The sequence below is a fragment of the Amblyraja radiata genome, chromosome 5 (genome assembly GCF_010909765.2).
Source record: "Amblyraja radiata isolate CabotCenter1 chromosome 5, sAmbRad1.1.pri, whole genome shotgun sequence".
Taxonomy (NCBI): Eukaryota; Metazoa; Chordata; class Chondrichthyes; order Rajiformes; family Rajidae; genus Amblyraja; species Amblyraja radiata.
In genome coordinates this window covers 103,046,227-103,071,773 of record NC_045960.1, presented here as the reverse complement: position 1 = coordinate 103,071,773, position 25,547 = coordinate 103,046,227, and the positions used below count along the sequence as shown (strand labels likewise).

The window sequence follows — 25,547 nt, the reverse complement described above, 5'->3', positions numbered from 1 at the left end:
AAAAAAAATGTATTTATATAACAACATAAAAAAATGAAAGGTGCATGTTAAGACATTTGATGATAAACCAGGTGAGGTGTGTGCTTGGTGTGCGATAGCCTTGGTTGGCCGTGTGCTTTCAATGTCGGTAAAAATGGATACTCATGTTGGGAGATTTGAACGGCATTTCATCAATAATGTGAGCGTGTATTGTTATAATCAAATTTAAATAAGAAGAAAATTAAACAGGACATTAAAATCATAATTCTGTAAATCTGCGGCCATTGTAACAGCTAGGCTATTTTTACTATCATTTTTGTAAACACTAGGCTAGTCAGCAGATCAATGGATTTTGGGGTGGTTTTTAAAAAAAAAGACATTAATTGTTCTTATTTATTCATGTGCCTTTAGGGTATAGAATGTAATAGCGAATTCTGGAAACCCACACGTTAATTCCCGTTCACAGTGACTCATTTGTTTTATGTAACAGGTTAGATATAGAGTGCAGCGGTGGTTATAAAACGAGATCACACTGGTTGGGAAATAAAAATAGCAGTTTCATGCACCATACGAAGCAATTTTATTCGTTCAGTGCAAAAGACGCGAATGTGAACTACTCGGCTGAAATCATCTACTGGTTGATTCTTATAAAGGGAAGTGGGAGCGCTGTGTGTTAAAAATACTTCCAATCTGAAATAATGCTCTTTCTGGGTGGTGTGGAACTACTGAAGACTAGAAGACTGGTGCACGTGGTAATATCCCATCAAACGAGGCGCATGTTGTTTCACCGGCGAGGCGAAGTTACAGTGACACACACAATAATATATATTTTAAAGTGACAATTTGACTGTAGGATTTCTCGGGGATTGAATAATTCGATCGCATTTCAGACGTGGGCCCAACATGGCGTGTTCACGCCATTACTGTTAACTTTTTTTCTGTGCAATTCATAATTAGGCCGATCTGGTTCAATGGTGTTTATTTGTCACAGTGAAATTAATTTTTGTACACAGTTCAGTACAAGTATCACTATACGCAAGCGAAGATAGACACAAAATGCTGGAGTGACTGGGCGGGACCCCTTCTTCAGACCACTGCCTGTCCCGCTGTTACATAGAAACATAGAAAATAGGTGCAGGAGTAGGCCATTCGGTCCTTCGAGCCTGCACCGCCATTCAATATGATCATGGCTGATCCAGCATTTTGTGTCTATCTTCGGTGTAAACCAGCACATGTAGTTCCTTCCTCCACGATACATAAGCGCTCAGACACGTCTTCGATAATTGTGAGTTGCTAACGTGTAGGGAGGGCAGTGAACTATTTCTTTGGATAAATAGGGAGGAGTTTACATCGTGTGAACCTGTCCAAAAATTATATATTTTTTAAAGTACAATTCGTCCATACCACGCTAAGTGCAACATGAATATCGGGGAGTGTAGGAGGGAACAGCAGATGCTGATTTATACCGAAGATAAACATAAAATGCCGGAGTAACTCAGCGGGTCAGGCAGCATCGCTGGAGAAAGGGAGTAGGTGACTTTTCGGGTCAAATCCCTTCTTCAGATTATTGGGGTGATTATATCAGATTAAAGGAGTGTCATTTTTACACATTGTCCCAGAGATTGCTAATCATTCAACATTCACATTCTGAATACCTTCCCTTTCAACGCCGAAATGTTTATGATTCCCCCCCCCCCCCCCCCCCCCCCCCCCCCCCCCACACACACACACACATACTCCTTCCTCCCCCAACACACTTCCTTGAGGTGATTTAGCAGCCTCGCTGGGCTCCTTCTCTGCGTGCTTGTAGAAGCGAATTGTCAATTACGTTTTTGCATATCTGACGAGTTGATTGATCAGACGAAGCATATGTTACAACTTGGAAAGGCGACGAGTAATCTATAGGGTTTCAGAGAGAGAGAGAGAGAGAGGGGGGGTAGAGAGAGAGGGGGGGGGGGGGGGGGGAGGGGGAGAGAGGAGAGAGAACGGATCTACCCGTCAGAAACTCGCTCTGAAAAAAAAACATTTGTAGACCCCAGGGACCGCCGGAGCAAAGTGCAATGTAGCAACAACTGCTAACACAGCGTTGTACTGAACCGTTAGGAAATAGCGTGGATTTAGTGGTTGTACAACTCCAGCGCCTCACACTGCACATTCACACCCCAGCCCCAATGCTTTTTGTTTTAGTGCTCGCCACACATATTTATCGTCTCATGTAGGAATTGTCGGTCGACACCTTCAATTCACATCGGCTCCAGCCGAGAAGGGGGCCGGCCGAGCATTGCTTGCTTGGACTTTCCAAAATCTCTTTAAAATTAAATTCTGCCCGCTATAACAAGTATCCACTTGCGAGACCCTCGAGTCAGACACAGGAAACGAATTGCCAATCGTCAAACAATCTTAAATGTAATAGAGAGACCTATTGTCATACTGATAATAACACAAATCTCCGCCGTTGAAAGTCTAGTGATTGTGTCACCTTTGTCCAAGCGGCTGGAGAGGGGAATAATTCATTATATTATTTGTGTAAAATAGTTCCGACCAGGTTCTGAGCGGGGATATTTTCTTCTCACTGGGAGATTTATCGTTGCAGAACCGGTGGATGTAGTGTACTAATTCTCACTTTGAAAGAGTTCAATAGCTCTCCAAAGTGTCTGAACAAAACAGCAACTTTTGCAAGTACGTCTATGTTCAAACGCCATAACTGAGCGATTGAAACGTTGTTTGCAAAAGCCCCACACGAGTGTTACAGTTTAGGAAAGTGTTGAGATTTTCGACGAACCGCCTCCAGATTTATCGAAGCGGGAAGATACCAGCGCTAAATATAATTTCATCGTGACAAATTGTAGAAACATTCGGTGTCCAGCTATTGAGGAACTTCCTGAGGTTTTGTCGACAGTTCCTTGCAGTATTCCTTTAGTCCAGTGCGTTTGGTTTGCGGCCCTAATGCTCTCGACAGCTCTGATCCCCTGTAAACACTTTCATTCTAAAGGTTGGGTATTCGAAATACAGAGAATTCGTTTAATATAGAAAGTATGAGAGAAATATGTGTTTCGAAGCAAATAACTGAAAATGCACGGCCCCTGCTTAGAAATGTTGAATGTATTTTGTGCATACACCGAATTCTAAAATATATATCATAAATATACATGATAAAATAAACTTCCTGCTTCAAAGTAGATACAGTCGCAACCGATGGACGTGTATCGTGTGAAGCCAACACAACATTTAAAACGTTGCCATTTCGCCCAAAGCTTGTTTGATCAAACTCAAATCTCTTCAAGCTAAATTTAAACGGGAAGTATTATCCCCCTCTTCCCCACCCTGGTCCCAACAACTGCAAGTGCGTTGAATTAAAAAACATTTTTTTTGACTGGACCAGATGGGAAAATTGGCGTTAAAAGTGTGATTCCCAGGGGAGCTAAAAAAATGTTTGTGTGTGTGTATGTGTGTGAGTATTTATGTGAGTATCATATATATACATATATTCCTTCTATCCAGAAATGCTGCCTGTCCCGCTGAGTTACTCCAGCATTTTGTGTCTCCTGCATATATATATATATATATATATAATATATGCGCGTGTGTGTATGTGTGTGTGTATTTATATATACATAAGATATGTGTGAATATCATATCTATGTGTGACCTATATATATATATAAGACTTACAAATGTTATATATATAAATATATATACTATACACACATATATATACAATAATATATAGTATATAAATCTATATACATTTATATTTATGTGTGTGTATATATATATGTGTATATACGCACACAGACACGCGCATATATATTTCCTAAATATATAATATATACACAGAGTGTCGCAGCCACTTCTATCGACAATTGATTGTAACATCCCGCTGAATAACTTTCGATTTACCTCCGATTGACTGAGTGCAATGTGACTTGGGAAATGTAGCTTATGGTCTAATGCTAGTAGTTGCTGTCATTGACATTTTAAAGGCTCACAACTGACAACTCTGACAGCCCGGTAAGGATACCTTCCACTAGCGCACAGAACAAACACACATCATTAAATGGTGTAAGATATTCGGTGTTTTGACATGAGCTTGAGTCGACTATTGCGAGCTTGGCTCTCGGTTCGTTGCGCGGTGGCTCGGCGGTTCCCACCGCCTTCTGTGCAGACATCTCTTGGTGCGGGAAATCTGCAAGTAATGTCACCGCTGCGGCGACCAAACACCTGCCGTCTCCCGATCAACAGAACAGCAAGCGAGGAATCCAAGTGCTGGCCGTTTCCGACCAACACTTTCGCTTCTCCACTTACAAAGTACCGTGTGGCAGCCTCGTTTACAAACAATCACAACGCCTTAATTGTAACACCCCCATGATTGTAGCCATCAAGCATCGCTAGTACTTTGTCCCAAACCAGTCAAAGTTTAAACCGGATAGACACAAAAAGCTGGAGTAACTCAGTGGGGCATCTCTGGAGATGATGCCTGTCCCGCGGAGTCACTACAGCTTTTTGTATCTATCTTCTATATATATAATACATATATATACACACACACACACACACACACACACACACACACACACATATATATATATATTCACACACACACACACACACACACATATATATATTCTCACACACACACACACACACACACACACACACACACACACACACACACACACACACACACACGTGTGTGTGTGTGTGTATGTGTGTGTGTGTGTGTACACATAAAGTCTGAAGAAGGGTTTCGGCCCGAAACGTCGCCTATTTCCTTCGCTCCATAGATGCTGCTGCACCCGCTGAGTTTCTCCAGCTTTTTTGTGTACATTCCTAAATCTATGTAGTTTAGAGCTTATTTAGATAAAATAGGAACACCAAAATGTACCCCCTCCCAAAACAAAGATAACAATACTGTTTACAAAGAGGTCATGGCGTGGAAGGGGTGGTGGAGTGAAACTTTTTTTTGCCGGGGGGAAGGATCTCAGACTGCCCCGCGAAAGGGAAAATTTGCTGTTTTCATTTATCGCTAATCAGGAAAACTTCCCCGTTCTCGACCTCTGTTTTCCTTTAAGTTAACGCATCGTGTTAAAGGGTCACCGACCGTGTTCAGACTTCAGAGAGCTTTTGTTTATCAATTCACAATTTAGTTGACGTTTACTGCTGATTGCGGGGGCCGCGGGTGCCATCGTGATTTATCAACACTGCTAATGCACACGGCGGAGGCGAACCGCGCGGTACCACCTTTTCTTTTAGAAGTTTTGCCCAGTCAGGTTAGAATGAAACACTATCCGAGCCTCGGTGCTTAGAAGTCTTCTGCACGGCGAGGGACGCGGGGGGGGGGGGGGGGGGGGGGGGGGCAGTTCAAGTTCATATTGACACAATTTTTAAACATTTTGAACACAGTCTGTGACTCTCGGGCGAGAAAGGCAGGTTAAAATGTTTTCTTTTGTAGTTGCAATACATGGTAACAACAGATAATCCGTAAATAATCGTTCTGCCGACTTTTATTTTAGATGCAGGGGGAGCAAAACAAACAGTGTGGAGAGGAAAACGACAGGTCCTTTTACCAACGTTCAGCATCAGTTTCCATTGCGAGTTTTAAAACTTGAATAGGGGGGTATGAGAGTGGTCAATTCTTGTGCCGTTCCGCTCTTATACCACATTGGGTTCCATCCATATAACCATATAACAATTACAGCATGGAAAACAGGCCATCTCGGCCCCAAGTCCGTGCCGAACACTTATTTTCCCCTAGTCCCATCTACCTGCACTCAGACCATAACCCTCCATTCCTTTCCCGTCCATATACCTATCCAATTTATTTTTAAATGATAAAATCGAACCTGCCTCCACCACTTCCACTGGAAGCTCATTCCACACAGCTACCACTCTCTGAGTAAAGAAGTTCCCCCTCACGTTACCCCTAAACTTCTGTCCCTTAATTCTCAAGTCATGTCCTTCATGTCCGACACGCTGCCGGGGATGGTGGTAGAGGCAGCAGATACGATAGTGACGTTTAAGAGACGTTTGGATGGGCGTACGCCTATGCAAGGAATGGAGGGATATGGATTGTGTGCAGGCGAGTAAGAGGTGGTCTTGGCATCATGTTGGGCACATATATTGTGGGTTGAAAGGCCTGTTCTTGTGCTGCATTTATGTTCAATGTGTAGGAAAGAACTGCCGATGCTGGTTTAGACCGAAGATAGACACAAAAAGCTGGAGTAACTCAGCGGGACAGGCAGCATCTCTGGAGAGAAGGAATGGGTGACGTTTCGGGTCGAGATCATTCTTCAGACTGGTTTGGGATAAGGGAAACGAGAGATAGAAACGATAGTTCCATGTTTTATGTTCTTAACGCGAAGGCCCGATAGAACCACGTGGACTTAACGTAAGATCCAATGCGTTAATAAGAGCTCGGCGCGGTCAGATGAACAAGCGTAAATTAATATGGTCATGCGAATTCAGTCTCAATTCAAACACACACAACTGTAGGATGAATGTAGCAAGAAGCATACACGAGGAGAATGATTCAAATACAACAGTCCCAGACGCACTGAGTAAAACTGGCTGCAAATATTCCCAACATTTTGATTTACTTTTAAATTCAGCGGCAGGTTTATGTTTCCTGTTGGCAATTGTAATTTCTCAACGGAGAAAGCACTCCACACTGCTCACAAGAATTTATCCCGCCTATTTAGAAAGGAAATCTGATTCCTCCAAATTTGAGCATCTTGGTTATTTGAAAACTGCGATCCACCCCATCCCTGGCGGCGTTGCAACTACAGCGAAGTGAGTTTAGAAGGAACAGCATGTGCTGGTTTACACCGGAGATGGAGGCAAAATGCTGGCCTCGGCGGGGACAGGCAGCATCTCTGGTGAGAAGGAGTAGGTGACATTTCGGGTCGAGACCCTTCTTCAGACTTAGGGTCAGGGGAGAGGGAAACTGGAGGTGTGAAGGGTTACAATGAACAAAATAATGGCATTTGAGTCTAAAACGCAGGTGAGGCGATGGCTTCGGTCTGCTGTAGAGCGGTGCGGATGAGGGGGTCGGCGGTGTCGTTGGTTCACGCCAGTCGATATATTTTCTATAGTTTAGAATGATTTAGTTTAGAATGACTCCACAAAGTCTGAGTTTTGATAACAGGGCTCGCCAGCATCAAAGTGCCATCGGTGTGGCCGCTAGAACAGCCGCCATTACTCGCTGTGTTCCTGCCACCGACCATCTCCGTTCAGACAGGGCTACTCGCTTTCATCAGAGTCACAGAATGATACAGCGTGGAAACAGGCCCAGCGGCCCAACTTGCCCGCACCGACCAATATCCCCCATCTACACTAGTCCCACCTGCCCGCGTTTGGCCCATATCCCTCTAGCTTGTTCATGTACCTGTCTAAATGTTTCTTAAGCGTCGCGACAGACTCTGCCTCAACTACCTCCTCCGGCACCCGTTGTGTAAAATAAGTTACCCCTCAGGTTCCTATTAAATCTCCCCCCACCCCCCTCACCTTAAACCCATATCCTCTGGTTCTCGAACAAGATATATAAACTAAACAGACCAGGTTTCCCAGAAGTTTCTAATATAACGAAAGACTAAATATGTAGTGTATGATATGATATATATCTAGTATATAAATATGATGTATTCAAGAGGGAGTAGGATATAGCTCTTAGGGCTAACCGAATCAAGGGAGACCGTAGGAACGGGGTACTGATTCTAGATGTTTATTATAGAAGGAACTGCAGATGCTGGAAAATCGAAGGTACACAAAAATGCTGGAGAAACTCAGCGGGTGCAGCAGCATCTATGGAGCGAAGGAAATAGGCAACGTTTCGGGCCTATTTCCTTCGTTGCCTATTTCCTTCGCTCCATAGATGCTGTTGCACCTGCTGAGTTTCTCCAGCATTTTTGTGTACCTACTGATTCTAGATGATCAGCCATGATTATATTGAATGGCGGTGCTGGCTCAAAAGACCGATTGGCCTACTCCTGCAACTATTTTCTATGTTTCTATCTCAGCAAACAAATTAAAAAATTTTTTTTATAGGTTTGGCAAATCTCTGATATTTAAGAGTTATTTTGTACTTATTGCCCGCATACACCACGTCGATGCGAATTGCTGTCGCGCTATTTTCTTGATCAGTGCGGGTGTCAGAGGTTATGGGGAGAAGGCAAGAGAACGGGGTTAGGAGGGAGAGATAGATCAGCCATGATTGAATGGCGGAGTAGACTTGATGGGCTGAATGGCCAAATCCTGCCCAGATCACTTATGGTTCCTGCACTTAAAACCCGATGAAATACATTGTCCTTTCTTCCTTGATTCTGTTCACAAAAGAAGAAACCTGTGCTCTCAAATCTGTGTCCAAAATTCGTTATGTTTCTTGTGTTGAAGCACAGAGACCATATTTCTGCACATTTCCCACATCAGAAATGTATATGTTATAATTAGTACTCCCCAGAACCAAAATAGGTTTGAAACAATGGCGTGGTCGGGATCTGGTAACCAGTTATATTATTAACGGAGAGCTTTCAAATATTATTATTTTTACCATAAAGGAACGGGCAAATTACTTTACTATTTAAAAACAATGTACCTGTGCTATAACCTGTGCTAACAATCAATTGAAATTCTTTAAAATAAAATGTATCCCTATATCCGTTCTTCTAAAAAACGTTGAGATCATGACATTTCTTTCAGAAAAGTGATTTTAATAGGGCTGCCATGTCTAATGTTAATTATTACCAGACTAATCTGGAATATAATACAATGAACGCACACTTTTAAAATTAGATACACTCACTATATATTGATAGTGAAAGCCTGGCTGGAGAATCTGTCCTTGAATGGCTTGCAATTTTCATTATAAACACTGACATTGATTCGATTCTGCACACCTTATTTAAGGCTGTGTGGACAGTGTTTGCAGGACTCCCCCCCCCCCCCCCCCCCCCCCCCCCCCCCCCCACACACACACACACACACCTTTTCAATGTATACATGCATACATACACATGTATATTTAATAATGTGAAGTTATGGAATTAATTCTGGGAAAAGTTGGATCGATTGTTTTATTTTTGGATAGCTAGCGGAGAGCCCAGCTGGAAAACGAGCCGGGCTGAGCACTGATTAGAAACATCGTTTTCCTCGCCAAGAACGGCCTTAAACGGCACCTCTGGGATTTGGTCAATTTTCCTGGATCTACTTTGCCTCATTTGGTTACTAATTGGTTTCTTGTTTTATAAATCGAAATCTCATTTTCAGGAAATTACAAAACACAAGCGTCCAGTCCATTGAGGTAACCCGGGTCAGTGGATATTTAAATGGAAATGGGCCTTTCAATGCATTAATTCCGCTGTGGAACTGTTGCGTATAAACTTTTTTTTTGTCCCATGTGATGCTTTACTTAATATTGGAGCCGTTATAGTCACCAGCTCCCGATTGCATAATGTCACTTTCACCTCCAAGACAATTTAAAAGAAAAGCTAATAAATCATGTATTTTAACACCAAAAGGCTAATTTGGAGAATCCAGTGTAAAACATTTATCTCTGTGAGGTTGTGGTTGCTGGGAAAATGCATCATCTGCAGATCAGGCTACAAGTGTAGATTTCAGCACACAAAAGCTGCTTGTTACATCTCAGGCGTCTCCGCCTCACAAGTGTACCTTTATCCCAACCCTTATTTCCATTCTAACACTACACAAACATACACAAAGCAAGATTTCAGTTCTGTTTGGTGGCGCGGGCTCTCGGCGGTAGGTCAAGTGCAAAAATTCACAACTTTAGTCCCCCGCACCCTCCCCCAGTCTCAAAGCTAATTCCTCCGATCACTTCTCTGGATGTGTCCGTGTTTGGGGAAATAGTTTACGTTGGGTGGACTTGATTGGATTCCGAGCAGTCTCAATGGCCATGAAACAATCGAACTTGTTGCAGCATATCTGTTTATTTTTTAACGGTTGTTTGAAATAGAAAATATTGGGAGCGGGAATTGGCAGATTTTTTTTATTTAATGGCCACTATTGCCAGCTATCATAATGAAAATCGTGAGGTCAACTTTCTAAAATTAATTTGCACAACTACAACGGTGGGGAAAGGGGAGGGGGGAGGTTCGCTTCCTTCCAGACAGTCAAACAGGCGGAGCATGTCCCCCCCCCCTCCTCTCATTATTTATATCCTCAAATGCCAGGTGCATGTAAGGGCCGTGGTAAACCAACTAGGTTTCGCATTCAGGGTTGTATTTAAATATTTTTATTTTATAGGAAAAATAACACCTGTTGAACGAATATGTTATGTTATTGGATAACTCAAATGCTGTAATCTTCCACATCCTACCAGTTGCAATTTTAATTTTAAAAACGCGGTGCGATTTCATCAGCATTTAGGGGTGACATTGTAGGGTGGGACTTTCTAAATGCAAAGGGTTTACTTATTTATATATATCTCTATCTTTCCCCTCGGGGCGCACATGCCTTTAAATGAAGGTGTTATTGACGAAATCCCTCTTCAACCAAAGGAGGAAACTAGGTTCCCTTCACGCGAAGGGAACGATCATTCCTCGGCTTTCTCACACTTAAGTGTAGGTTATTTAAGGACCCGCGTCTGTAAACTCCCCACTCGTCGATTTATAATCCCAAATAACCACACCAGGATCCGCTGAAGTCAGAATAGACTTTACTTAACCCTCCGCGTACTGAGAGCAGCGGCAATGATGATAATGGTCCCATTGTGCCCCCGCAATCCTTCACAAAAGAGTGGTGTTGGTGTGCTTTTGTAGACACGGGTCTATAATTCGCTCTGTGTGTGAGGTTGACAGCACAAGTGCTTGCTGGAATCTCGTTTATTTTGTTGTCCAATTTGCATTACATCAATCAAATTACCCGGTTGAATCGTGCCCCCTCCCCCCCCCCCCCGCCCCTCACCCACCCACCCACAGCCGCTGGCAGTTAACAGATCAGCAAGGCAACACCACTAACTCAAAGATCTGCATTTTGTTCGCCGGCCGTCGAATCTTCGAGTTGGAAACCAACCTTCAGTTTAGGCACCACAATGAACTGCAGAAGCTGGTCTAAGGCACTCGCCGCCGAGCTACTCAGACGAACAAATCGGTTGAATGGAGATAGACACAAAAAGCTGTAATAACTCAGCGGGTCAGGCAGCATCTCACCTATTCCTTTTCTCCGACGATGCTGTCTGACCCGCTGAGTAACTCCCGTTTTAAACCAGCATTCGCAGTTCCTTCCTACATACACACTTGCGACGCTATGTACTGTCTCAATGTACTACAGCCAACTCCGTGTACTGTATCTGAGATGTATATAAGTGCGTATATATAGTGGTACTGAACTGTATATAAAAATGAATTTCAAATAGCGTACCATGCACAATCTATACCGAGACCCCATGCGGACCAGATTCTATGTAATGCCACTATGTAAGGATAAACGCGAAGCAACAATGTCCTCGCAGAACAGGGTTCGATGCATTCACATGAAGGACTGGGTTAGGCGTTTTTTTCCCACGTCCAACTGCAATAAATTTGGTTGATAGGAAGGGAGAATAACTCTGCTTTAGGAAGCTAAACCCCGCGCGTCAATTTCTTCACGGCTTGCCAGGAACGTAGTGATACGCAGTATCGGTCAGTGGAGGTGAGACAATACAACACAAATCAGTGAGGTTTGTCTTGTCAAAAGCCGAATAAAAAATCACCACAAATCTAGACGAATCGTTTCGTAGTCACTCGACGATTCACAGTGAGAGTCGTTTAAGGTCGATGTTACATCAACCGCGAAACAATTCAACCCGAGGCCAAATATGAAAAAGCCTAAATTAACTTTTGATCACGATATTTCAGTTTGGAAAAGGAAGAGTATTTAGAATGACATCTTTACAGGCTGAGCAAATGATTGTTTTAATGCCTAATTCATGATTGTAGAAATCAGTCGAATTTGCTCTGTGTGTGAGGTTTGCTCAATTTGCTCAACTTTGCTTTGAAAAACATGTCCAAAAACTCTTTGTTTGAGAACTCTAGAAAATTATTTTCGAGAAAAGTCTTCTCAAAAAATTAATTCAAAATGAAAATGTGATTTTATGTTCCATAATTGGACACTTATTGTGTGAGGTTGACCAACAGAAATTTGGATTGAAATGAATAAGGACCGCCAAAGAAATATCCCCACTTTGTCCATATATTTGCAGTCTCGCTTGTCAAAGTTGTGGCAATATCCCGGGCACTCTATTGTGCAATCCATTAATTCAGCTACTAGTCATGGCTGTACAGGTACAAGTCGGCCTTGGACGCGCTCCCGTTTTGCTTTTGGTCACGGGGGGTTCTCAATTATATTTTTAGTTTCGTTTAGAGATACAGCGCGGAAACAGGCCCTTCGGCCCACCGAGACCGCACCGACTAGCGATGAACACTATCCTACACATACTAGGGACAATTTACACTTATACCAAGTCAATTTACCTACAAACCCACACGTCTTTGGACGTCTTGGGAGGAAACCGAAGATCTCGGAAAAACCCACGCGGCTCATGGGGAGAACGTACAAACCCCGTACAGACAGCACCCATAGTTGGGATTGAACCCGGGTGTGTAGCGCTGTAAGGCAGCAACTCTACCGCTGCGCCACCGTGCTGCCCTCAATCTTCGGTCACCGGCGTGGTTATTCATTGATAAACGGACCCATTGCAATATATCATGGAAACTGCACATCCACAGACACATCCAATACTCCTCCTATCTCAGTGAGTTGGATTGTCGCCTCGTTTTAGTTGGGGGAAATTATAAAAAGGCAAAACCTGCAAAAGAGACCCCCCCTCCCCTCCTTTCTCCCCTTCCCTTTGTAACCTGGTGTTTAAAGACCACAATATATTACAGGGGAAATGAATTTAATCTAATAGCAAGGATTGCTGTCAATATACATAAAGTAAATATTTATCCTAATACAGTAGTTCTCAGAACTATTGAGACGCATTAAGGTGCCCCTAATCCCCATTTCACATAATTTTGTTACATTTTAAATGCGATGATGGTTTGACTATAATTCATTCGAGAAGACATAGACTGTTTTGCACTGAACTGCCGCAAACAAATAATCGCTTCAGGAGAGTTCTGTATCAATATTTTATCATGCAACCACGTTCATTCGATGTGTTCCCACAAACTAATTATTGGCGAATGTGCAGTAAAACGCGTCCCGCACAAAAAAATACACGGTCTGAAATAAAAATAGAACCAATTATGTTGAAATAAACGCAGCTCCAAAACTGCCCACGCGTTAACTCAGTCAATTTGAGCGGTTGATGAAGTGGTTCTCGCCGTTTCCTGGGCCACCGAGGTAATTGCGAATCTTGAAACTTGGCTTCCATTCCCGAGACGTTTCTTACGGTTTTCATGCATTTCAGGACTAGGGGAGGCCTGGGGCCAGCCCAGCCGCACTGGCAATTTGGATAATGTCGGCCGAGAATTGGGATCTCATCTGCTACAGGTAAAGCAACATGAAACTGTAATGTTCGTTGCGGTTTGATCGGGGCCTCGGCGAGCATTTCTGCGGAGATCAGAACACACACCGTTTCACTTTCTCTCTCTCTCTCTCTCTCTCTCTCTCACACACACACACACACACACACACACACACACACACACACACACACTCTTACACACTCACACTCGCACACACACACACACTCGCACACACACACTCACACTCGCACACTCACTCACACACACACACACTCACACTCTCTCTCACACTCTCTCACACACTCACACTCTCTCTCACACTCTCTCTCTCACACACACACTCACGCTCTCTCTCACACACTCTCTCTCACACACACACACACACACACACTCTCACACACACACACACACTCTGACACACACTAACACTAACACACACTCACACACACACACACACACGCACACACACGCACACACGCACACGCGCGCACACACACACACACACACACACACACACACACACACACACACGCACACACACACACACACACGCACACACCAACACACACACACACACACACACACACACACACACACACACACACACACACACTCTCACACACACACACACACACACACACACACACACACACACACACACACACACACACACATTTTTTTTTAACACATGCCACATACCTCGTGCTGGCCAAGCAGAGATGTAACTCCACGCTCCCCGATCATCCCCGACACTTTTTCCTGAAGGAAATCGTGACCCCTTCTTCTGCACCTGACGCGGTAAAACAAAGGTTCCCAGCCTGTCTGTGAGGCTAAATCTTGCTGAGCTTCTTGGCAGACAAAAATGCTGGAGAAACTCAGCGGGTGAGGCAGCATCTATGGAGCGAAGGAAATAGGCAACGTTTCGGGTAGAAACCCTTCTTCACATACTTGATGTTGACAAGACAAATTAGCTTATTGATAGTACGAGCTTTTAATAAATATCGCGCCACAAAAAAAAAGCACCCAAGGAAATTATTAATTACAGTCGAAATGTTTAAGTAAATTTGATTTTAAGGCAACATTATTAATTAAAGTATGGCAGATTATGTTTCTTCGAGGTAAACTAAATACTGCTTTAAAGTAATCATAATTTCTCTTTCAGGCATAGTTACCGTCACCCTGTAACCATGTTATAATTTAAAGTAATCCAATTCAATTACATGTCAAATTATCTTCTAATCACACTCCCACTTCTAATGTTGTGGAGTGATTATGCCGCCAGTACTGGTGTTGAAATGGTCGGTGTGGGGCCTTTTGAGTGTGATCCGGAAGAGCGAATTATCTACAGACTAATAGTTACATGCTGTGTAGGGTCTCCCAATCATAAGATCATAAGTGATAGGAGCAGAATTAGGCCATTCGGCCCATTGAGTCTGCTCTGCCATTCGATCATGGCTGATCTGTCTCCACCTCTCAACCCCATTGTCCTGCCTTCTCCCCATAATCCCTAACACCCGTACTAATCAGGAATCTTTCTATCTCTGCCTTAACAATACTCACTGACTTGGCCTCCACAGCCTTCTGTGGCAATGAGTCCTACAGATTCACCACCCTCTGACTAAAGAATTGTTTCCTCATCTCCTTCCTAAAGGAACGCCCTTTAATTCTGAGGCTATGACCTCTAATCCTGGACTCTCCCACTAGTGGAAACATCCTCTCCACATCCACTCTATCAAAGCCTTTCACTGTTAGGAACATTTCAATGAGGTCCCCCCCTCAATCTTCTAAACTCCAGCGGATAGGAAGAGGTAGGAGGGACTGTGGGGAACTATTGAGCTAACCCGATACAATAGATTTAAAAAATAGGATTAGGTTTAGTTTTATTGTTGTCACGTATACCGAGACACAGTGAAAGTCTTTGGGGTTTTTTCCACGCCATCCAAACAGATCAGATCTACCATACATGAATACAATCGTCAAACTCAAGTAATGTGTAGGAAGGAAATGCAGATGCTGGTTTAAACCGAAGATAGACACAAAGCGTTGATGCTACTCAGCGTTCCTCCAGAGATGCTGTCTGACCCGCTGAGAGTTACTCCAGAGTTTGTGTGTCAAACATAAGTAAAATAGATGGAACAAAGGGGAAGATGCAGAGTGCAGAATATAGTTCTCGCAAAGGCAATAATCAACGACGGGTTATTTTCCTCCTCACAGTAGCATGTATTTTTTTTAATGCAAAAGATTTGTTGTATTTACCATCTCCGAGACTGAGGTAAGGGGGGTCTATTAGGGAGCCAGCGACGTATAGTTCCACCGGGTGCTATTTAAAAGTTAAAATCCAGTGAAGTGTTGCAGTAAACAAAGCCCGAGTTAGATAGAGATCAGCTTTCCCACCCGATAAAACGCGTTATTTAGATAACAAGTTACAACACGGAGCGCGGCATGTTTCCACCCCACCAGTAAACACTTTTGTTATTGTTCGGCAAACAGCAGATGAAGAAAGTAGGGCCAGATATTTATTGTGGTGGTCATCAAACTCCATTGTCAGAACTCTCGATCGTGCTTGTAGCCAGACGTTGATGCATTATTTCCCCGCTTGTCTTTCGGTCCATTCAGACGCTGGATGGTTTCATCTTCGTGGTTGCTCCAGATGGGAAGATCATGTACATTTCCGAAACGGCGTCAGTTCATCTGGGGCTGTCACAGGTAAGACATCGGTTCTTTCCGCTTGCTTGCTCTCCCGCCTGTGTCCGTGTGTGTGTGCGATTGCTTAGAATATGTGTCAACGCATTAGTAAAATATGTAGCCATTTATCATTGCATTTGCTATCTAATAAGATATAGTAACAGACACACATTAACTCGGTGGTTTCTGAAACATTATTTGCATGTTGGTATTTATCGTGTACATTCCGGGTTAATGAAGATCTGATTGACTGATATATTCGATCGGCGCCTCCTCTCTTTTTGTGAGGTTGTGATGGAGCTTTCTGATGAAACATGTTCATCGTGTATCCATTGTGCGTTCGCACAATTCAACGCCATTCCCGGGGATTGAGCGATCAGGACTAAGCCAGGGCCGTCCCTCGTATGGCGTTGCGCGTTCAAATGTACTTCACCTCATGGTCAGAATCGAAGATTCATAAAAATCACACATCAGGCAAGACTGACAAACGCATTACAAAAAATATATATTAACCCAGGATCAAGGAACCAAAGTTGTTGCATGCTCTTTGTCGAAATAATATTTTGATTGGTTTAAGTGTAAACTGTAACTGAGCGCTGGTTGCTCTGAGATTCTACGATGTATTCATACTTATTAACATTATCCCAAAGTATAACCTACAGAAAGGTTTAACGTTACAAATTCAGTGCAAGCAAACAATCTGTCACACAACGACATGGAAAAACATCGATTTATTCTAAGTGCCAGATTTTTCAATGTTTCTAAAAAAAAAGCCTTACTCTGGTAAAATATGCCCGGGGTGCAAATAAACACAGCTTTACTGTTAGTACTTTATATTTTACCTGGATTGGTGTACATGGGTCTGAATCTGTGCACTGTCCAATGATTCTAGATCTATCAATTTTCTTTCCTAGAATTATTGAATGTTCAATATCTTCTGCAAAGAAAGCTCAGTTTAAAGTAGAAATATATTGCATCATATTTTGACAACTAGCAAAGCACAATATATAAATTTATTTGTGTAAAGATGGAAATATCCCAATTAAAATGTTTTGTTTTAAGATTCACCACTTCTAGTATTTGTAAAGCATTGCATACATTGCAATTTTTTGGGAAATAATTTTACTCTATGACACAATATGCAAAAGTTACCAACAGAATATTCAAAGGACTTCGGATAATTGAGGGCCATTTTGAAACTTAATTTTCACTTAAAATAATTGTACTTCAATTGGAAGGGTAACAAAATAGCACAGTTCTAACAACATTTAGTTTCCATGAAGCAGAGTGTATGACACTTGCAATGCATAGCACCCTACACAAAAACTAAGGGGAAAAAGTGGATATTTATCTGGAGAAATCAAATCCTTCTGAATTATGTGGGTCTTTTCGAAAGACCACCACAGTGTTAAAGAAACCAAGAGCTATATAGCATTCTGACTTCAAAAATTGTTTAGATAATATTCCTGAAAATGATTTGCGAAATATTAATGGTGTACTAATGTGACAAGTGTGTAGTTGTTTTGTGGGTAATTTAGGACATAGGATCATGTTGTATAATGGGAAACTCCACAAGTCTCGATGGCTAATTTTGAATATTTGTAGAAAATAATAAATATTACCCTGAAGAATACAATATCAATGTTTTACATATAAATAAATTAGATGTATGCGAATTTATTTGAGATTGCATAGATAATATTGGAATGTAAAGATGTAAATATATATATATATGTGTGTGTGATACATCTATTTTAATACAGAACCGTTTGCAAGTAACATTTAAAAGTGCTCCTGATGTTAACAGGTAGAGTTGACCGGGAACAGCATTTATGAGTATATTCACCCAGCTGATCACGATGAGATGACTGCAGTTCTAACAGCCCACCAGCCCTACCACTCTCACCTCGTTCAAGGTACACCCAGTCTATTCTCGCACATTCCCATCTCTGTTAATCTTTCACATTGTCACAACATCGCACTAAAGCAATTAAACTATTGGTATATTTTGACAGAATATGAGATTGAACGTTCGTTTTTCCTGAGGATGAAATGTGTCCTAGCAAAGAGAAATGCCGGCTTGACGTGCGGTGGTTACAAGGTGGGTCACGCTTATCTGTTTGATCACACAGGAACTTTTGCTGTTTTACTTTTCCTGTTCTGCAATTTAACGCAATAACACACACACACTCACACATACTCTCACACTCACATTCACATACACACGCACTCATACACAGACCCATTCAGACACACACACATATATATTTGTAGTTATATTAATATACTAGACCAAGGGGGACCCATTGGGTCCCGTCCCCTCAACGCACGGTTATGGGGGGGGGGGGGGGGGCTGCGGCATCACACACACACTAACCACCCCCACACACACAGGGGTGGGGGGAGGGGGGTATATATATACATACACACACACATATATATATACACACACACATTTATATAATATACATACAGATGTATATATACACACAAAAGTTACTACCATTTGTAGAAAACAAAACGTGCACAGGACATCAGATAATCGAGAGCCATTTTGAAATGTATTGTTCACTTTAAATAATTTTACTGCAATTGGAAGAGTACCGAAACATATATATTGAAAATACCATTTCACTTTGCACTCATCAAATTGTTGTTCATAGTCATAAATATATGGGAGAAAATCTCACATATTTAGGACTAAGAGCAGCATGTGGACAAGTGCAAAATCAAATGTTATTTTCAAAATACTTTTTCTGTTTGCTTGATTGCTTTAAAGTGCTGGAGGGCTCTCCAACATTGGGAGTGTGTTGTTTTGCCTGGACGTGTGCAATATTCCACATGGAGAGATTTAAACAAAAAATGGTGATTGCCTGATAACTAAAGGCGAACAAATATAGAGAGTGAACTTGATATATAATGGGAATTAGGTAGAAAGAAAATATAATGTACAATGTCGTCTTGTGAGTTGCCATGTTGCAGAATTCATTTCCAAATCAAGGTCCATCATTTATCACCTCTGCCTCAGAACATTGTTTTGACCATTTAGCGTGAGATTTAAGTCGAATGCAGGGCAGAGTGGGCAGAGTACCTCTCTTGAAGGCCATTTAGTGTAGTATAGTCTAGTTTAGTTTAGTGATACCGGGCGGTTCCCGGAGGTTCCCGGAGGTTTTTGTCAGTCTCCCTACCTGCTTCCACTACCTGCAACCTCCGGCAACCACCTGCAACCTCCGGGAACCGCACGGAAACCTTGGGTGGGGCGCAAAGTCTCCAGAGGTTTCCGTTCAGGTTTCCTAAGTGGGACGGGGGCATTATACACTATCATACACACTAGGGACAATTTACATTTTTCCTGTGCCAATTAACCTACAAACCTGTAGGTCTTTGGAGTGTGGGAGGAAACAAAGATTTTGGAGAAAACCCACGCGGTCTCAGGGAGAACGTACAAACTCCCACACAGGCAGCAGCCATAGCCAGGATCGAACCCGGGTCTCTGGCACTGTAAGCGTTGTAAGGCAGCATCTCCACTGCCGCTCCACCATGCCGCCCCTGCCAGTTTTGTGAACCAGTTTTGAATTTAATGAAAGTGCAGCAGGTTTCCTGGTCAGCGTTGATCACAGCAGCACATTTATTAAACAACTTACCACAGAAGGATTTGAGTTCACCGTCTCAGTCTATAACTGCCATATCACCCTTCCCTATGCACTCAGTCATTTCAAGTCACATATTGGAGGATTTCAAATAAATTGATATTTTCCACACTGTCAAATCCGAAAATAAAATATATTTATATCAAAGTAATCTGGCACATAGTGTATCTAATAGAGCCCACGCAAAGCTGATTGTAGATTATTCAGTTGGCTCGGGTAATAAAACATCGGTCCATTACAGTAAAACTATAAGCTTTGTGCCTTCTTGTGCAAATGCAGAATTTAGTGGAGCTCTAATGCACTAAGTAATATTCCTGGTGGTCTGTCAATTCCTAGTCAAACTGACAGGTAATGGTGTCTCACTGGGAAAAATATGACATTACTTACTTTCCTGATGAATGCTTGTCTCATGACCCCAGGCTGCAGTGCCTACATACAGACACACGGAGAAACTTACATAGAAACATAGACAATAGGTGCAGGAGTAGGCCATTCGTCCCTTCGAGCCTGCACTGCCATTCAATATGATCATGGCTGATCATCCAACTCAGTATCCTGTACCTGCCTTCTCTCCATACCCCCTGATCCCTTTAGCCACAAGGGCCACATCTAACTCCCTCTTGAATATAGCCAATGAACTGGCCTCAACTACCTTCTGTGGCAGAGAATTCCAGAGATTCACCACTCTCTGTGTGAAAAATGTTTTTCTCATCTCGGTCCTAAAAGATTTCCCCCTTATCCTTAAAATGTGACCCCTTGTTCTGGACTTCCCCAACATCGGGAACAATCTTCCTGCATCTAGTCTGTCCAACCCCTTAAGAATTTTGTAAGTTTCTATAAGATCAGAGTAGCTCATCTGACTAGGACACAAAGAGTCACAGGTTGATCAGATGTGAATGAACTGAAGGGAGGAGTTAGCACAGGGAGCAGCAACGCAGCCCAAAATTTCATCCCAGTGTGGTTCCATCTTGGGATACTGGCATTTTCCAGGTATCCTACGGCCAAATTTAAAGCTAGGGTGGCTTTAGTTTACTTTAGTTTAGTTTAGAGGTACAGCAGGGAAATTGGCCCTTCGGCCCACTTTAAATTGCCCCTGGTAGGTGGATTCAACAGTGGGATAACATAGAACTAATGATTGATGAGTGAAGGGGTGATCGATGGTCGGCATGAACTTGGTGGGCCGAAGGGCCTGTTTCCATGCTGTAATTTTCAATTCAATTCATTTCAATTCAATTCAATATCTCTTGCAGGTCATCCATTGTAGTGGCTATTTAAAGATACGCCAATACAGTCTGGACATGTCGCCTTTCGATGGATGTTATCAAAATGTTGGATTGGTCGCAGTCGGCCATTCACTGCCTCCCAGCGCTGTGACAGAGATTAAACTGCACAGCAACATGTTCATGTTTCGAGCCAGCCTTGACATGAAACTTATATTCCTTGATTCCAGGTAAGGCCATTGTAAGTGGCAAGTAAATGTTTGACTAAGATGGAAGTCAGTGATGGTTGTTCACCCACTTGTCGTCCAAACATGACATTGTCTAAATTAGCACTGCAGTCGGTTTGCAAAGGCAGAAGTTTGCTTTTAGAATTGAAACACCAAATAGTGTCAAAATACTGTAAGAGGATCGCAGGTCGGCGCGGACGCAGTGGGGCGAAGGGCCTGTTTCCGCGCTGTAGCTCCAAACGAAACTAAGTAACTCAGAGGTCGGCACAGGGGCGCAGCGGTAGAGTTGCTGCTTTTCAGCGCCAGACACCAGAGTTAAATTCTGACTACGGGTTTTGTCAGTACAGAGTTTGTACTGCAATCGCATGGGTTTTCTCTGGATGCTCCGGTTTCCTCCCACACTCCAAAGATGTACCGATTTGTAGGTTAATTGTCATGGATTTTTTGGTCTTAAAAAATTGTAAATTGTCCCTAGTGTGTAGGATCGTGCTACTGTATGGGGATCATTGGGCGGCATAGACTCAGTGGGCCGAAGGGCCTGAGTCCGTGTTGTACCTCTAAAATCTAAAGTCTAAATCAGCATCTGTGAAAGGAGCTGAATTCACCTCTGATTTACGTTAGCCTTTGGCTAAACAGCAGCTCTTATTTAATCAATTAATAGTGTGGAATTAAAGATAATCTGGAAGTTAACATAGAAACATAGAAATTAGGTGCAGGAGTAGGACATTCGGCCCTTTGAGCCTGCACCGCCATTCAATATGATCATGGCTGATCATCCAACTCAGTATCCCGTACCTGCCTTCTCTCCATACCCTCTGATCCCTTTAGCCACAAGGGCCACATCTAACTCCCTCTTAAATATAGCCAATGAACTGGCCTCAACCACCCTCTGTGGCAGAGAGTTCCAGAGATTCACCACTCTCTGTGTGAAAAAAGTTTTTCTCATCTCGGTTTTAAAGGATTTCCCCCTTTAAAAACAAGCTAATGAAAAGACAATGCAATCTTATTAAATAAAACTCACAATGGGAGGTTTAAAGAAACATTTCAGAACATACAAGAGCTTAAGGCAATAGGTAGAGTCACATAACACGGGAAGAGTTGGGTTGAATTCAGTTTACTTGAGTTTCATTTATTGCCATGTGTACAGTGTTGCATGCTAACCAGTCAGCGGAGAGATAATGCATAACTGCAATTGAACCATCCGCAGTGTACAGATAAATGATAAAGGGAATAACATGAATAATATTTAGTACAAGACAAGCCAGTAAAGTCCAATCAAAGATAGTCCCAGGGTCTCCAATGAGAATGATTATAGATCAGGACTGTTCGCCAGTTGTGGTAGGATGGCTTATTTGCCTGATAACATCTTATAAAGGAAGAGGTCCTTTGGCCCAACTTGTCCATGCCGAGTATGCTATCCATGTACACTTGTCCCGTTTGCCCGCATATCCCTCTAAACCTTCCCTGTCCAAAATTCTGGCATTCCATATATGTACCACCCTCCATGTGAAAAGTGGGATAACAGAACTTGTATGAATGGGTGATGGAGTGATGGATGGTCAACATGGAGTCGGTGGGCTGAAGGGCCTGTTTCCATGCTGTACCTCTAAACCATCAAGGATGGAGCTGCCTGGCTCATTAAAACTCCGACCACCATCCTAACTATCCTCTCTCTCCATTGGTCATTGTTCTATGCTCCACTTCACTTACCTGACTGAAGCCATAACCCTTAATGTAAAACAATGAACTGTAGATGCTAAGTTGCCAAGGAAAGACACAAAATGTTGGAGTAATACAACAAATCAGGCAGCATCCCTTGGAGAACATTGATAGATGATGTTCTGTCTGAAGAAGGGTTCCAACCTGAAACTTCACTTATGCTTGATCAATGGTGTTTTAGCATTAATGTTATATTATTATTAATGTTTTCTGAGTCATTCGTAACTGTCGCTGTATGTCATGTTGTTACTTGTGGGCGGAGCACCAAGGCAAATTCCTTGTATGTGAATGCTTGGCCAATAAACGTACTTACTTACTTTACTTACTTACGATACCAAGCACAGACTGGGCAACCATTTCGCAGAACAATTATGCTCAGTCCGCTTTAGCCGACACGATCGCCCAGTTACCAAATGTTTTTAATCCTCTTCCCACTCTCATATTGGCCTTTCTGTCCTGGGCTTCCTTCCACTATCAGAGTGAGGCCACAGGCAAATTGGAGGAACAGCATCTCATATTTCGCTTGGGCAGCTTACAGCCCAGCGAGCGGTATGAGTATTAATTACTCAAACTTCAAGTATCCATTCCATCTCTCCCTGTCCCTCCCCCACCCAAGTCCACATGCTAATTTCACCGTTGGTATCCCTCCTTTATCAACTCGTCCCCAGCCAACAATGGACCATTGTGGGCTCCATCTTCCTGAATCATTGATGCAGACTCTGCTTTGTTCTGTACCTTCCCATACCTCTAGTTTTTCCCTTCCTGACTCTCAGTCTGATGAAGGGTCTTCACCCGAAACGTCACCTATTCCTTTTCTCCAGAGATGCTGCCTGACCCGCTGAGTAACTCCAGCATTTTGTGTCTATCTTCGATGTAAACCTGCATCTGCAGTTTATTCTTATACATAATTTGTGACTAGCCTTGATTAATGCTATGGCCCAAAAACCTACCCTGTTCCTGGAATTCTTACCTTCCCATAGGTCTCAAAATGAAAGGGACATTATCCTCATTTAACTTCCGTTATCTTCCACTGATTAAGTTTATTCGGTAATAGTGAAATGTAATAGATAGAGGGAACTTTGATTGGTCTTTACTGGACTTTTATCCTGCACTAAACGTTATTCCTGTTATTCTCTTCATCGTGTATCTGTACACTGTGGATGGCTCAATTGTAATCATGTATTGCCTCTCTGTTGACGGGTCCGCACATACCGAAAGCTTTTCACTGTACCTCAGTACACGTGACAATAAACTAAACTCAAAATAAAATGAAGTCAACAACGATATAGCATATTCATCTATAGCTACTTCTGCAACTTTTCTCTCTGTCTGATGCAGGGTAGCTGAGCTGACCGGTTATGAACCTCAGGATTTAATAGAAAAAACTCTCTACCATCACGTACATGGGTGTGATACGTTTCATTTGCGCTGTGCCCATCATTTGTGTAAGTACTTTTCCAGATGCAAGGGTCTTTTATTTCTGATTATTGTTTAAAAGATAGAAGACCATGTCAGTAGAGAGGAATTAGGCCATTCGGCCCATCGACTACACCATGGCTGATACGATACGATACGATACGGTGGCACTTTATTGTCAGACTGAGGTCTGAAATTTGTTTTTGCATGCAGCCATACAATTAAATAAAGAACACAACACACAATAGAGTCCAACATAAAACATCCCCACACAGCAGAATCAAAAAATTTCCCACTGTGAGGGAAGGCACCAAATTCAGTCATCTTCCTCGATGATCTATCATTCCCTCCCAACCCCATTCTCCTGCCTTCTACCCATAACCTTTGATGGACATACCTAATCAAGAACCTATCAATCTGCTCTCTTGGCAATATATTGGCCTCCACAGCCTTCTTTGGCAATTACTTCCACAGATTCACCACCCTCTGGAAGAAATCCCCCCTCATCTCCATTCTAAAGGTACACCCTTTTATTCTGAGGCTGTGCCCTCTGGTCCTGGACTCTCCCATTTATGGAATCCCATTGCTGGAATCTTGAAGCATCCTTTCCACCTCCAGTCTATCCAGGTCTTTCATTATCCGAAAGGTTTAAATGAGATCCCCCTCATCCTCCAGCGAGTACAGGTCCAGATTCATCAAACGCTCCTCATACTTTAACCCAATCATCCCGGGATCATTCTCGTAAACCTCCTCTGGACCCTCTGCAACGACAGCACGCACCTTCTCAGATATGGGGGGCACAAAACTGCTCACAACACTCCAAATAGGTTTTCCTACTTGGTCATGGGTTTGAAACTTCCTTTTTGGCATTACCCTCACTTGATAATTGGAGATTGTAGCAATTTTACAAACTCTAAAAGGGGGGAGAAAAGCAAATCTGCTGCTAATGTGCTTCCAATGATGGATGCCAGAAATGGCCAGTGCTCTGGAAGCTAACACTAAACACCCTGGGGGCAGAATAATACAAATTGGGCCCAAGTCGTCTGGCCAAGACACCAAATTACCTTCCTTCTGGAATCAAAATATGATCTTGATTGTTTGAACAGCATAACTTGGGGGAATTAGAAATACATTCAAAGTCACTGTGGTAATCTTAGGAAAAATATTTTTAAACATTTAAACAGAGAT

The 25,547-nt window shown here is 42.6% G+C and overlaps 1 protein-coding gene across 2 annotated transcripts in view; it reads left to right on the top strand.

Moving 5' to 3' along the window:
* sim1 (SIM bHLH transcription factor 1) overlaps nucleotides 1-25,547 on the top strand; it is an 82,302-nt gene that overhangs the window by 1,376 nt on the left and 55,379 nt on the right. For both annotated transcript variants that reach the window (XM_033021913.1, XM_033021912.1), the window contains exons 3-8: nucleotides 13,385-13,467; nucleotides 16,059-16,148; nucleotides 17,935-18,043; nucleotides 18,143-18,228; nucleotides 21,028-21,227; nucleotides 24,282-24,388. In XM_033021913.1, coding sequence (XP_032877804.1) covers nucleotides 13,385-13,467; nucleotides 16,059-16,148; nucleotides 17,935-18,043; nucleotides 18,143-18,228; nucleotides 21,028-21,227; nucleotides 24,282-24,388 — 675 coding nt within the window. The remainder of the gene's footprint in view (nucleotides 1-13,384; nucleotides 13,468-16,058; nucleotides 16,149-17,934; nucleotides 18,044-18,142; nucleotides 18,229-21,027; nucleotides 21,228-24,281; nucleotides 24,389-25,547) is intronic.